The 16046-nt window shown below is 41.5% G+C and overlaps 2 protein-coding genes across 7 annotated transcripts in view; both read right to left on the bottom strand.

Annotated features, from left to right (window-relative positions):
* Positions 1–12574, bottom strand: part of KHDRBS2 (KH RNA binding domain containing, signal transduction associated 2) — a 343516-nt gene extending 330942 nt beyond the window's left edge. For all 6 annotated transcript variants that reach the window (XR_010439490.1, XR_010439491.1, XR_010439492.1 and 3 more), the window contains exon 1: positions 12381–12574. Coding sequence is in view for 1 of the 6 variants with exons in the window: in XM_064707310.1 (XP_064563380.1) it covers positions 12381–12471 (91 nt within the window). In the remaining 5 variants the exon portion in view is untranslated. The remainder of the gene's footprint in view (positions 1–12380) is intronic.
* Positions 12575–13203: 629 nt separating this feature from the next.
* LOC135446379 (filaggrin-like) lies at positions 13204–14142 on the bottom strand. The gene has a single exon (XM_064710139.1). It carries the CDS (start codon positions 14140–14142, stop codon positions 13204–13206), a length of 939 nt encoding a protein of 312 aa, XP_064566209.1.
* Between the last annotated feature and the right edge of the window lie 1904 nt (positions 14143–16046).

Raw genomic sequence — 16046 nt, forward strand, 5'->3', positions numbered from 1 at the left:
TGCTCTTCAGGGAATTCATTCAACTAAACTCTGGTGCCTTAAAAATCTTTGAGCAGAGGAAGCCAGCTTGTGTCTGTTTCCTAAAAAACAAACTAATAATATCCAGCCCAGCATTCTCCCTTCATTTCCTACTGTCCTTCCAATCTATTACCAGTTTTCTTTGCTGCAACCATGTAAACTAATAATTCAAATATATTAGTGTGTGTTTAACCTGAAAAAAAACAGGATGCTGGTTTTAAAAAAGTGCATTTGATAAGCATGCAGGTGGTTACCATTACCTCATGCCTGGAAATACAAGAAAGACAAATGATGAAAAGAATGAATAAGATACATGTTTTACAACTTAAAGTGTTTGACATCTGTTGAAATCAGTATAGCATGTATGGGTAGAACAAAATCAGAAGGGGGCAGAAGCAGCTTTTTATTTAAGAAATGCCTAGAAGATAGTCATGGTTGTTCTAAGAGGTACATTAAGAACAACCGGATAATTTTGCAAAACAAAGAACAGTGCAGTCTAGACTCCATTGGGCAGGAAGGCCTTCCTATTTAGGCCAGCATGCATGGGTGTTTGGTTGGCACATTTAAAGAGAAATCAAGAACTTCTAAATAAATTAACTGAGAGAAAGGATGGAGAAATCTTAAGTTCAATACTTAACTGGAAAGACCAAGGGTTACCAAAGCAATAAACCTATTAGAGGTGGCAGTGGAAAGCTCACTCACGGATATCTCCACAGGCAAGAGACCAGCTGAACTGAAACTTTGAATGAGCAGATATGAATGGTGACACTTGGGTAGGAGGCATCTCCAGGACAGAATCCAAGGTTCAATGATGGCATTTATGGGCAACTGTGTTTTGCAGTGATCAGTTCCCTGACAAACTTATTACAACCTCTACTACCACCATATACTGACACAGCACCTCACACCTACCCTACCCAACTTCTATAGCTTGTAATCCAAGTAAGACAATGGCATCACTTGACATAGGACAATTCACAAAAGGGAATGCAAAAGAATATGAAAAGGAACAATAAAAAGAAAGTAAAATTAATTACGAACTTCCAGGTGCAAATCCTCACTACAGGGTGCAAAAGACTGAGTGACTTATTATGCACCGGTACATATAAAAGAATAGATACTATGACTTCCCTTCCCCCTCCCCCAGGTCCACTATGTAGCTTAAGGAACAAGCTTCCATACATCCAGTTCCAGGGGAAATAGCACTAGAGGGCTTTTGTACCCAACAGGACCATTGAGAGAGAAACCATGGAATAAATGGTGCCCAGAAAAGATGGTCAGTGGGCATGGGATATTCAAGCACTTCAAATGAAGCAATACCAACAACCAAAGAAATTATGTATTTCAGCCTCTAAAGAAAACTTCTTTTCTTTACTAGCAGTAATTATTCCTCAAACATGTCTTCCCAGATTTTCTCAAAAAGGCACGTGCTGCATCATCCCTCAGTCTGATGTTTGCGCAATTTACCAGCATCACAGGATTACTTCTGAAGTTCCACACAGAAATAATAGACTTCAACATGAGTTATACACCTCAATTCAGGCACATGAGAACAATTTCAAAATTAACTATGAACATTAATACCCACGCTTTCTAATGACTGGTTGCTTGTAAAGTTGCAGTAAACAGCTAAAAGATATCCCTTTAGAAATGAACACAAATGGACATCAAAGACTTGACTTTTTCTCCCCTGCAGTTGTCAAGTATTTTTCTTAGTGACAGCAATAATGTTATGATAGCTGAGATTAGCTGGCACCTGAAAACTCCATTTTAAAGGTCTCCAATAAATTGTTACTGTAAAATGGCACTATTTTTCTTTTAAAATAACTCTTACAGTAAGATCATTTTCTCCGCAGTAGAGACTTGCCTCTGGACCAAACATCCCTTCCCAGTCCATGGACCTCAGGCTATAAGCATTTAAATCATGAGAGATGGGGAAGTTATAGAATTCAGAGGTCACAAGCTTATGGCCTTTACACTACTCAGTATTCAAATGAGGGACAAAACTCCTGAGGGCCTTTTGTCAGCCAGATGAGAAAGCACCCTATAGACTACTATAGGCAATAGAGATGTCTCACAGGTTATGAGACAGTTTTACTTTAATTCACTCACTTATCCAAGGAAAGCAATGGATAGTGAGTTGCTGTCTGGAATGAAAGCTCCTAGGACAAACACAGGGCCACACTGAAATTTGTAATGATTGAAATTATACCCTCCAATACTGAATGAATGTACCAAGATGGTGCTAAAAAAGTATCCAAAACTTCATGTCTTGGCAAGTGATCAGCTCAAAAACACTTTAGTCATTCAAAACTTAAAATCACTTTGACAGCAATACCAGCAGCATGCACAAAGTGAAGCTGAAGGCTGAAGCAAATAAAATGGAGATAATCTCCACAGATTCAGAGTTCAGAGAACTTGCTTTTACTAACCAGTATTGTGTTACTTAGCAAAACATTTTCAGTTATAAACCATAATAGAAGAATTTTCCAATGTAGGGATAGGATAATACTATTAATACTATTTTTTAAGCTTTGGGAAAGGTTTTGATGTTGTCCTCTGCCTGTACCTGTTGGCAGAAATCCCAGAAGCTACCTGTGCAATAGAATTAGGTGTCAAGAATGTATTTTTGGAATGCACTGAAAAAAATGTGTCATTTTAAATTGAGTAGCAAAAAGAAAAAACTTGCCCCTAACTTACTTCCTCTCATTCACACATCCCTTAGACACAAAATACTGAATATTAAGTGAGGACTTCTGGAACCTTTTAGTTAAGTTTTATTCAGAAAAAATGGATAGATAAAAGTAGTAAAATAAACATTTGAAAATGCTGTTGGTCTATTTAAAAAATTCAATGAAATTCAATTTTTTCTGAAAAGCTTCTGTTAAGAATTACATTGTTTTGATACTGTTGTATTGCATGCCTTCAGAGGGACTTCATAGGTGTCTGCCACTCCTACATGCATTAAATTATCGAGTAAATAAACACAACAATCTATGTTACAGTTATTCTCCCTGTTTTAGACTGAACAGCAAGTGAGATCTTCCATGTTAGTAATATTTACAATTCATAGCAGCTTCTAATTATTTTCTGTTTGCCTCCAAATCAGGACATCTTAAGTGTTTAAAGGGATGCAGAATCACATCAAGTTCCTGCTTTGTGTCAAAACCAAGCTGCTCCATTTCCATTTATGCTGAAAACATCTCCCACTTCCACCACAAGAAGCACTTGGAAAGCATACAGTACAAACATTCCTTAAAAAAGGCATTATATCAAAATATTTCTAGCAAAAACTTATTCCTCTCTTCCCCCTTGCATCTGACATATCATCCCAGATTATTCACACACTTTGGAGCAGCATGAGACTTTTTGTGCGGAACAGATGGTTTGTGTATTCTAGCAAGCTGGTACTGCACGAACATCTTTTTGTCATGCACAACTCAACATAAAGTACTGTATTTCCAGGTTACCTCCCAGTTTAGTCTTCAGAAAAAGAAGAGCAATAAAATAGGTAGTATGAACACCTGTTTTCCCACATTCACTGCTGACCTTGGACCCCTTTGACACAGGTGAGTAAAATCCTTCTTCACAGACTTATGCACAACCTGATCTGTTGGTGTTCACAGTAAACCATCTGCAGCAAGAACAAACCAACTACTCCTCTAACAGCAGCAACAGCATCTGGATACCCCCTAAAATACCAAAGAGAATCAGGGCATTCTGCAATACTGTATTTACAAAGACAGAATGATCTTTTTAAACAGGAGTGTAGGATTGGGAAAAGGAGTCCATGCAATATACGAACTGGGTGTGGCAGATTACCCACCAATGGCTTTTGAGCACAAATAAATTGATAAAATTAATTTATTTACTTGGATCTACATGTACGAGGAGGATGTTATTTCAAATTTTACAATGAGTTAAATCCTGCCACCTTGCATACAAGTATTTGTGACATAATTGCCAATCTGTACCCACGCAAAAGACAAAGCTATTAGATAGTTCTACAGCCCTATGGAGACACCAGGATAATAAGCATCATTTACCAAAACTAACTGCATTTTCCTGTTGAACAGCTGTCTGAAGACAGGAAGGAGAAAGATCTCCTGGAATTTATTTCATCAGTCCTCAGTCTGCCCCTCAAACAACAAAATAAGAGACAGTAAGTCACTTAAATTTGGTGCTGCTCCTTTCAGAAGAACTGGAAAAAAATCAGTTTAGGTTAAAATGGGAAAGTCAAGGAAACAGCTCCATTGCCGCAGCAAATCAGCGTAGTTCTAAGTATTTAGGAAGAACAATGTCTCACTCTTTCCCAGCCAGAGCTCACATTCTGACCTCAGAGCAACCCCTGACAACACCAAAATGTTCTTTCCACAATCTCAAAAAAGACAAAATGCAACAAACAAGTTTGCTTAGAAATATTTAGAAAAATCAGCAATATGAGCCTACATTAGCAGAAACACTGAGACAAAAATGTGCGCTGGGAGAGGTAAGTTAACTCAATTTTTCAATATTGAAAAGCCATTTTAAAACATGCTCAAGGTCCCTGATTTGATGACAAGCTCTCTAACTTGAAGTATATGAAAGAGAGCTTTGAAACATACACTTAAATCCCAGGGAACATTAAACTACAGGATTTGTTTTCTTTCCCCAGTGCTCAAATCTCTTAGGAAAACTGTTTTTCCTTGATTTGCAGTGCTGCTCTTCAGAAGTTGACTGATTATGAGTCAAGGGCTTTGACCGCTACTTTTGCTTTTGCTGAAGACACACCTGCCTTTACCAGTTAGCAAAGCAAAAATGCTTCTAACTACAAAACAAATAAACATTCTGTTCCAGATCTAAAGCAGAGCAAAGAGGAATGCATGTTTTGATAAATCCCCAGACTAGCACATAGTATTATTTTTTCTAACAGTTACATTGATAGCCAGAATTTGAAGTATTATATGAATCAAAAGCTTTTGACTTTTTTCTACATCTGTCAGTGTAACCCTTACAAGAAGGGATAGATGCTAGAATAACTGATGAACACTTCAGCAGGTGCAGAGAAATTCCAGAACAGCAGCGACCTGCCCTGTGTCTTTCAGCCTTTACATCATGCTAACCCAAGGACAATAAATAGGAATGCCCAGCACAAGCAGAGCATTTGACGATTTTGAGATGTCTTTGGTTATATCATATGCAGCCATATGTGACCCTCAAAACTCTGTACCATCTTAATTAATAGTGGATGATCTTCAAAACTGCCATATTAGCATTATTAGAAGTTTCACTTGATAATTTTTTCAGTATTCAAACTAAAAAAAATTCCCTTTCAACAGGAAAGGTTGTGAAATTAGGGACAGGCATACATTATTTCAGGATTTTTTTTTTTTGAGGGGAGTGGGGAAGTTGGAAGTTTTTAATCTGCTGGAAGTCTTAAATAATTCTTCTAGTTTTTATTAGTTTCAGCCCTTTTTAGGATAAGGAAATAGCTGCACTCATTTCCAGCAGGATTCTAATTAAAATATGACAGGATTTACAGAGGACTGTAATAACCAGGATTATTTCTGCTTGCAAATTTTAAAAAGAGTAATTTTGTACCAAAAGTAATAAGAATAGTACACATTTCTCATGAAGGTCTTTTCGCGTCGAGATCTCAAAGATTAGAATGAGATTCAGCATCAGTCTACATCTCACAGATGGGAGTTTTAGAACATAGCCACTGAAGATACGTAGCACAAGCCAAGACTCCATGTACTATGCACATCGGATCTTTACACGAGTTTTAAGGTTTTCCATTTTTCTGGTCAGAATGCACAATCTTATTTGCTTATACAGCCAAAGACTAAACTGCAGCATCAGTAAAGTTCTACACTTGACACACTTGATTTTAAAAACTATCTGCTTCCTTGCTTATTCTGATGTAGTGCACTGATACCCATCCAAGGACTGAAAAATGCAAGGTGAAGAAAAGATGAATGCATACCTTCACAATGCTTAGCAGAGTCCACCTGCAAAACTGATTTTTTTTTTCTGTTGTGTATGCTTTCTTAACACCTCAAATCCCTGATGAAAACACTCCTCTTATTTATTCTCAAAATGTTTTAAAGACAGTTGTATATTCTAAGATCAGCTGTGACAACACTGAATTTTCCTCCACATTCAGCAATTTGTTGGAGAAAAGAAATTTAATTGAAACAGTTAAAAGCAGCTTATTTTTGAAAAGGCACTCTAACCCCGAACTGAGGCACCAGGTGACTGCAGTGACCCTGCCAATCCAGAAAACAACTATTCCATAAAAGCAGTATGTGTGGCCCACAGTACAGCTACAAGGCACAGCAAGGTGAAACATATTCCCATTTTAATAAACCTTGCAGAAGAACTACCAAACAGCAGCGACATTTATGCCTTCTAAAGTAAGGCCCAAGACATCTCATAGTTTGAGCCTGAGACCTGTGTCCTTGTGTCATGGAGGAACTGCTTCACTCTCACGGCACTGCGCTGGTGGGTCAGGCAGATGTTCAGCCTTTATTGGAAGACTCATGCACAGATCACTGCTGATCATATCAGATTTTATAGACTACTAAATAGCCCAGCATGCTCCAGCACACCTCAGTGTCAGTATGTACTGTCTGCACACTGCCTAAATGAGAAAAGCATACATCCAGTGAAGGACTGGATGTATCTGTTGGACCCAACTAGCCCTTTCCCAGAAGGTGCCAGGATATGAAGCTCGATTTTGGCATGTGGAGCCCAATCATGCCACCTCCTGGTTAGGAATGGCCACTCTATTCTACACATTACACAGGTGTTCAGTGCTTAGGAAATTAACAGTTGACAGGAATGTTTTACTCAGCTGTCCAGGTATTCTGCCTTCTCTTGGTACTAACTGCAAATATTAACAAGTCTCCAAAATCCTGAATTTTAAAATGCTTACTTCAAGGTATAGAGGAAGAGAGATGGACAGTTACAGCAGTTACACTCTGAATGTACACACCAAGGAGACTAAATATGACATAAATTTACTAAAAAATTCCCTGGACAAGTGAAAAATATTCTCCTTCAAAGAAAATATTCACGTTGCCAAAAAACTAGTACTTTGTTAATGAGGCTCTGGGCATCCAGATAAACCTCAGCAAATCCCTTTGACCTTCCCTTAAACAGTTGGTACTAAATTCTGCTATTTGCACTAAATTGCACCTTTAGCAGCCCCACTGATTCAAACAGTACTATTTAAAGACCAAAGCACCTTTTATTTTAAACCAGAGTATCAGAATCTAATCTTCAGTTACTGCATTCATATTGTTGCCTCTTTGTAAAACAATTCACTGTGTTTCAAAGTACATGTTTTCTAAGATCACGGATCAAATGGTCCTAAGTGGCTTCAGATGTCTGAAAGAATTTTGTTATTTCTATTTTTTAAATCACATCTATCATTTCTTTTTTCTCTCCTCTCCTGAAGCAAGAATGCCTTTTATGACTAAGAAGCTGGGGTCAATATAAACATAACATTTGCTTTGTTATACTCATTCTAACATTTTATAATGTTTTGTTTTCCATAAATCTGGTTATCACTTGGGATTCATCTGCATTACATTCTGCAGGGCAAAAGCATGTCCTATTGGCTATACCAGTCAATAGATCATATTTGTATTACAAGGACTGCCTGATAGCCCACTAATGGCAACAGAAAAAATCCCATTAACTTTAGTCAGCTTTGAACCAAGTCTGTAATGCCTAGTACATCCCTACTTTATAAAAATCCTAAGTATCTTGTATTCATCTAGAGTTTGCACTTTCTATTGAAAAGGCTCCAAATGATCAATACAAATATAATTTCTAATGAAACCAAGGTACCTAAAATACACGCTCTGAATATTAGCATGTTTCCTGAGTCAATCTACTGGGAATTTACAATGCATTTCTTGAGACAGCAAAGCAAACAATGATTAATACCAACTATTTTGTGAATACAGATTTCTTCTCACCTGATGTAAATATCAGGAATAAAAGAAACAATAAGCAGAATAGTGACCACTCACAGATTAATATTATTATATGAATTTACATTCACATTAATCTTATTTTAGTCGAAAGGCTTGTTGAGACAAGTGAACTCATAAATTTGCAAGCATATTTTCACAAGTAGTTTTCAATGAAAAAAGTTATAAAAATTAAAAAGTATCAGAGGCCTGGTTTTATTAAGTCATAAGCCTTTCACATCTAGGTTTAAGAATATGATTGTCACATTCTGTATTTCCGAGACAAATAATTTGCATACAACAACCTTATTATTATCCCAGGTTTTTAACAGAAACACACACTCATGAACTAAAGCTGCATTTCTATATGAAAAGAAAAACAATCTCCAACAGTCCAAAAAAATCCCAAACCTACATATGACAATGTATTAGAGGAAATCCTGAATATAAGACAAAATAAACTTGCATTATGCCAACAGTTTTCTACTAGCTGGAACTACGACTGCAGGCTTGTATGAGAGACCCTACTAATGCTCCGTGTAAAGGCAGATGTTTTGAATAATCATGGCCTGTCCTACAAGAAGCCTGTAAGTGGACGATAGCTGAGCTATATGAGCCTAATTTACACAACTTGGAGGCTTAACAAACTCTGCTATGCCACATGGAATGATCTAGGGACTTAACTCAAGATTAAAGTTAAAGGCCTGATTCTCATTGCCTTCAGAATGCCAGCTGAAATTCTGAGGTCAATTGCACTGTCATTATAAAAGAGAGAAATTAGCTACCTCATTACCCTAGTAATGCTGATATTTCCATGGGGAGAGACGCTCTTACTTTGGCCAGCTCTTTCCAATAGGTCTTTTTCTTTTATGTTTATATTACAAAACACAGAGCTGGTAACAAAACATGAAGCAAGATATTCCAAAGCTACACACATATGAATAAAGACATACACACATATATATATACACATACATATATATAATTTGCTTGACCCCAAAAAGGACACAGACAATTAGCTGACATTATAGCCTATTAAATGGAAGGCTGATATAAAACTGGTTTTGAATTATCCAACTGGTTGTATCTTTTTTGTCATCCACACCTTCACAGCTAAAGTGACACATTTATTTTTATATTCATAACCACAGACATCTTACACAAAGCAATAAATATTCACAATCATGCAAAAGTAACACATACAAGGAGCTGGTAGCTTCCATGGCAGGGAGCAGCACTAGAACAGAGAGGCTCTCCATTCTCTCTGGAGCTCTGGACTGTGCTGCAGTATAAGCACAAGCTGGGTAAAAAAGGTGCTGCTCAAGAACATGCTCTTTAACATGCCCGACTTTTTTTTATCTAACCAAGCATTACTTGACCTCATACATTTATCAGGACATCTCCTGACTAAAAGCAAAACAATCTCACCCGAGAAAATAACTACTGTTAACCAGCATACAGTAAAATAGTTTAAAGCTATACATGAAACAGGGGCACTCTTCCAGCTCCTATAACAGCCTAGTACACAAAACAGTTCACTTGATACAGAAAAGCCCTTTCCAGTAGATGGAGATTAGCCTATTCTTTAGAGTTCAACTACCTATTACAATTACAAGGTTTTTAATTTTCACTACTGAATGGATTATATTCTCAGAATACATATGTTCAATGCAGATTGCTAAAGTTTGAAAAACTTAGGTTGAGGCAAATATCACCAGCCACTCACAAGTTCTTCTAGTAGATGACTTAGCAATGACTTTTCAATTGTTAACAGTGCAACAGTCATGTAGGACCTACTTCTACATGAAACAGGTTATGACCCATGGGGAAATCAAGCATCTCCTGATTAAGGCACTAAATTGGCCATTCAGAGACTTAGGTTCATTGTCAAAATCCACAACAGATTCCCACAGTGGTTTTTAAAGAAATCAGGTTTTGCTTCCACTCCTTATATTTAAACAGCACTTGTACATTTTTCTTCACCTTTCTTTGTGTTTTTTGGTAAATATGCAAACACTCTGCCAAAGGAAATGTCCCTTTTCTGGGGATTTCAACAGATCCAGGTAAGGACTAAAGTAAGTGATTTCTACTTATCCCTTAATAGTGAGGGATAAATAGCTACTGATTCAAGTATGCATCTGACACAGGTCAACCTGAAGGACAAAGACCTACATACTGAAAACATAAGTAATATGTTGGTTTTAATATTGGTTAAGTACACCAAAACACACAAAAAACCATGCAACAGAATCCAACAAACAAAAAGATTATTGGGGAAAAATGGGCAGTCTTATCTTTACAAGTAAATCCACTGTTGCAAATCAGAAGCATTTTTCTGGAATACTTATTGCTTGTGTGCCCTTCTGCGGTTTCTCACAGCAACACAACTGTTCTCAACCTCAGGTTTCAACAGCCAGCATGAAACAACACAGCACTTCCAAGTCAGAGTGAATGCTTGAGTCTCTGAGCTCCACAGCAAATCTACACTTAAGCATTTGACACCAAATGTACTGGCAATCAAAAATGCTTAGGACGCCACAAACAGAACACCTGGCTGGCCTTGATATGGATGTAGCTGATTGCATATTACATTCTCAAGAACAGAAATCCAGAGTCTGGAAACAATGTTTTACTATGAATATAACCTAAAAATTATTCACTGCTACAGAGATCCTTAAAGGTTCCCATTTTCTTCTGGCACCAAAAAAAGAAAATCCTGCCCATTCTATAAATTTCCTTTGTATTTATACCCGGCAGCAACCAGTGCACTAATTGTCATTTTCTTTAAGTAGCTACATTCTAACCATGGTTGTGTTTTAACAGACATCATACCTTAGACTGTAAAACAAATCTCTAGAAAGCTTGACAGATGGTGTTTTGAAGGATAATGCCAGGTGCCTGGTGTGAATCTGACATTAGCATTCTCTCAGACAACTCACCTTCATCTCTTATAAAATCTAGTGAAATAATGTATAATCCTACTTATGATAAAAAGGAATGAGAAAACCATTCATTTACTCAATCCCACAGTTGCTCAAAATGCAACTTCTGCACGAACTTGATACCTAGAAAAACCAATTTTATTTTCCTTTTTTTTACTTTTCTTTGCCTACTTTCAGTTTTGTCCTTCCTGCATTTTCCTCCTTTCCCAGACACACACACACACACTCTCAGTGGATACTTCCCCCCTCTGGGAAAAGATCGAACTGCAAGGCTCAAAAAATATATTCCTCTAAGAAATAAGGACTTTGTTTACAGTATGATTATCAAAATAACAACTGTAAAAAGCAGCATGGCAGCCTCCTTAGCAGCAAGGCAGCAATGACAAAAGAGTACTAAATGGCTCTGTATTCATACTGAAATCCAGTATGAATTCCAAAGCTATCAAACAGAAGCACTCCAACAAAACCTGGACTCAGTATCTTCATTCACAATCAATAGAACATACATTAAGGAAGGACAATATAAAAAGTGCTGACAGAGGAAAAAATCTTACTGCTTAGCACGGAAAATCTGAATTAGTTATGATTTTCTTTAAGTCATAAACAGAACTTGGGAAATTATTTGCCACCTCTGAATGTGAGTTCATTTGAATGTGTGACTCTCAAGGGCCTGACCATGCACTGCTTTGCTTTAATATAATTTAAGATCTTGATAGGTTATCTTGCTTTATGTATCATTCTTTACTACTTCTTTTCAACAATAGGTTCCAAGTTTAGCAGGGTTTTTTAAAAAAAAACTCTTCCCTCAACCACTATATTGAGCAGTTATTAAAAGACAGACTAAATGATAAACTTTTTAAAGAGCCTCTAGCTGAGGTCCAACTAAAACTCTACTCCAACTAAGGCAAGGAAAGCAGGGCGAATTACACTGAGCAACCAAATGTTATAACCAGTGTATTCTGATCTCCGCACAAAACCAAGAGGAAATCATCATGTCCTGGATGAAACTGTCATGAAATTGATAAGCCATATCCAATCAATGTCTGACATCGCGCAGCCGACCATAACAGCGCCGCATTAACGCATAACAGTATTATCATATAAACCTTATTACTTCAGCGCGGAAAACAGGACACAACGAGTGTAATGAAACGCCAGCATCTGTCTTTGTGTAAGCGAGCCCGGGAGCCAGGGGAGCGCTTCCCGCAGAGCGGACCCAGCCGCGGCAGACCGGCGCACGGCGGGCGGGGAGCGGGGCACTCTCTGCCGCTGCCGGGGCTGCTGCCGGACGGCTCCCGCGGCGCGGCCCCGAGCCCCGAACCGCCGCCGCCCCGAGCCCCCGCGCGGCCGGGTCCCGCCCGCCCCCAAACCCGATTTCGCTCCGCGTCCATCGGCCGCGGCCGCCGAGCGCCGACTGCGAGGAGCACCCCGGCCGGGGGAGCGCGGAGCGGAGCCTCACCGTCTTCCAGGAGGCGCATGGCGTGAACAAAGCAGGGATCCAGGCTGTCCTTCTCGGCCATCAGCTCGGGCAGGTACTTGTCCTGCTCCATGGCCGCGGGCACGCCGGGCGGGCTGCGCGGGGTGCCGGGCTCGCCGCTCCGCGCCCTCGGCCGCCCGCTCGCCGCTGCCCGCGCCGGGGCCGCCCCGCAGGTGCCGCCGCCCCTCCCGCGGCGGGCGCTGCCCCGGCCCCGCCTCCGCCTTCCCCTCGCGCCGCGCGGGGGCGGGCACGTGCGCGGGTCGCCGCGCGCCGCCACTCGCGCGCCTTCGCCCCCGCGCCTCCTCCTCCCGCCACTGAGCGACCCGCGGCCACCCGCGGCGTTAAATAGGGAGGAGGAGCCAGCCGGGCCCCGCCCCCGCCGCTCCCATTGGCGGCTGCCCACCGCCGGGGGCAGACTCGTCACGCCATTGGCTGTCTCCAGGCGGGGGCCCGCCGGCGTCTGGCTCTCTGTGTGTCTGTCTGTCTGTCTCTCTGTGTGTCTATCTCTCTGTGTGTCTGCCTTTCTCTCTCTGTGTCTGGGTCGTGGTTTAGGACAGGTATTCCCTTATTTACTGCTCCTACTGAAACCACCCTGCCACTCGCTCCCCCCACTCTTTTCCCCATTCCCCGTGGCCAGCTAGAGAGCAGAATTGGAGGAATCGAAGGTGAAGAACACGGGTTGGGATAAGAGCAATTTACTGGAAACAGCAACGAGATAAGAAAATGAACAGTAACAGCATGATGTTATTCACAAAAGTGTTAGACAGAGACGAGTGATTCTCAGGCAAAATGCTCAGAATCGGGGTTACCCCCCAGCACGGCTTACTGGACCTGAAGAAGCCCCTTCTCTAAGACACTCCTCCTTTCCCCCATAAACCCAGCGCTGGCAATGACCTGAAGTGATAGCAGAACAACCTCTGGGTCCTGGCCGTGAACCCTCCTGGCTACGGCAAAAATTAACTCTGTCCAGGCAGGAACCAGGACAGTCTGTGCGTCTGTCACTGTGCGGGTGCCTGTGTCTGTGTGTCTGTCTGCGTGCAGCCGTGTGTGCCAGTTTCTGTGAGTCAGCGGGCGTGCGAGCACAGGTGCTGTCTGTGAGTGGCGTCCGTGGTGCCTGTGCGTGTATGTGTGACCGTGTGCGGCTGTGCCCGCGCTGTGCCTGTGGGAGCTTGGGCGCTTGTCCGTGTGTGCCTGAAACCGTGTGTGTGTGTCTGTGTGTCTGTGTGTCTCTGGGTGTGTGTGTGTGTGTGTGATGCTGTGCTGCGCTGTTTTCTGTGACTCTGGGCTTGTGTCTGTGCCCGAGAGCGCGCACTAGGTCTGTGCCCCTGTGCCCTTTTGCCCACGCGTGTCTCAGCGTGCCTGCGCCGCCGGTGTTTCTGCGTGGGCCGCCTTGCCCGTGCGCGCCGCTGATCTCCGGGCAGCCGCCGTGTTGCGGCCGTGGCTCGGCCCGTGTGGCCGTGGCCGTGTCCCTCCGCGTGGCCGTGTCCCTTCGTGTGGCCGCGGCTCGCTGCCCGCCGTGCCTCGGTGCCCGCCCCGCCTGCCCGCGCCGCTGGCCGGGCGCTGTCCGCGGTGCTGGAGCCGGGAGGCGGCGGCGCTGCCCGGCCCTCCCAGCGCTTCTCTCTCTCTTCCTTCCCGCCCCCGCGCCCTGCGCGGCCCGCGGTGCCTCCGCCGAGCTCCGCCGCGCTCCCCGGGCTCCGCGGCCCTCCGGGCTCCGGCGAGACGCCTCGCTAAAGCGATGAGGCATCGGCGGCGGGGCCGTGCTGGAGCTGCCAGACAGCCTCTCTCTCCCCTGAGGATGCGATCAGAGCACCAGCGAGCGGGCACCGCTGCGCGCAGACCGCGCCGCAGATGTCAGCCCAGGCCCGAGGTGCGCCGCTGGAGAGGGCGCAGCAGGCGCCCGAGGTCCTGTGGGAAAGGGGCGATCCCTGTCGAGGAATGCCGTGCTGCAGCTCCCACGGCCACGCCTGGCAGAATTAGAGATATTGTGCAATTAAAGTGTCTACAGCTTGGGTAAATAAAATTGATTTTAATTAGAGTTTAGCTTTAAGTATACATTTATTTTAGGTTATATTTATTCAGGATTTTGCCCCAAACGACCATACAGTAATGTGTTTTGATTTTGAAAGTAAACAAAAGATGTCTAACTCAACTCATTAAAACTCCATTTGTGGGACCTCAAGAACAAGCAGAGTATGGCACCATACAGCATTTTGTGTTCAACCCCTATTCTTTCTTAGTATGTACCACTAATACTACTATCTTACTATTTATTGTAATGAAATATACAATTGTTGCAATAATACATTTGTGAATGGCCTAGTACTGTTCATTTCAAAGGAGTTTTTTTGTTGATGCTGTGGTGTTTAGATTTTCTTTGTTTGTTTGTGGTTTTGTTTTTGTTGGGGGGAGTTGGCAGAGGAAGAAGGAATGAAAAAGATAAAAATCAAAGCAAAATCTTTATAATGGCATCCACAAGGTTTTGAATGTGTTCTACAGACATTACATAAAGATTTGGTCTGCAATGTTTTCAAAATCCTAAGACATATACAGGCAGCATTTATGCAATTTCCACTCAGCACGCAGATAATTGAGGGACTGCATGTGTTTACAAAAATACGTAGAGAATGTTGGTGACCGATGCTTATTATTCCGTAGTATTTCTAGAAGGGAGGGATAAAATACCTGAGAACCAATCTCCCGGCTGAGAAAGAATAGGAGCAGGAAAATAGTTGATTTCAGCTGAAGAAGCAGAGAAGACTGATAGCAAAATTGAAAGGTTTAATAGTCAATCAGCTTTTACTACAAATAGTGTGTGAGGATAAAGGGAAGACATAAGTCCTTCTTTAAAAAACAACCAAATAAAACAAAGAAAAGCACAGAACTAAGATAGTTTATTAATAATTTACCCTGATTCAATTTACCGCATGAATAGTTCTCCCTTCCCGTTTAACAGCGTAGGAAGAAATGGCCGTGTTTGCAACACAGCTCAGGTCTGTCCTGCTTAAGAGATCACCTGTGGCATCAGAGTGTATTTCTGCACCTCTGTTTTTCAGAACAATTCATGCTGGTGCTCCTTGGTTCAGAAAGAGAGAAGAGCAATGATAGGTGTGTTCTCCTAAAGCAACTTCAAGATGCTTGTAAGCCATCCTCCCAGAAGTAATCCTGGCCTGGTAGCCTTCAAGACATACCATATGGTCATGGATATGGAAAATGAATTTTGGGGGTTTTCCATCTAAGGTGCTTCAAGAATAATGTTACTTTATTCTGTTTAATTGTTCTTAACCTACTTAGATCACAGGAAGCTTTGATTTAAACACCTTGAAGCTTATTAAATGATGGGAAATGCTAAATTCATTTAACTCTTTTTTTCTGGTCAAAGGCGTAGACCAGAGTAGCAGGTTTCATTGCACATCTTTTTACAGCAAACTGGACAGAAACAAGTTCCCCATAAGTTCATTTTTGAAAACTTATAAGGTTAAATTGACTTTCAGTGATACTTAGGTTGCAAAGCCATTGAGATACCTTTCTGAATTTTACCTTAAACCTCATTAATAAAAAAAAGCCATTAAAATCTGTCTGACAGGATATATATGTTCTAATGTCATCAAACATGACTTCATTGCTAGTTGGAGATCAATTTTTTTCACA

Source organism: Zonotrichia leucophrys, chromosome 3 (genome assembly GCF_028769735.1).
Source record: "Zonotrichia leucophrys gambelii isolate GWCS_2022_RI chromosome 3, RI_Zleu_2.0, whole genome shotgun sequence".
Taxonomy (NCBI): Eukaryota; Metazoa; Chordata; class Aves; order Passeriformes; family Passerellidae; genus Zonotrichia; species Zonotrichia leucophrys.

Coding starts and splice junctions, on each gene's coding strand:
- LOC135446379 (XM_064710139.1), bottom strand. CDS start 14,142: ATGCCTCATCGCTTTAGCGAGGCGTCTCGCCGGAGCCCGGAGGGCCGC.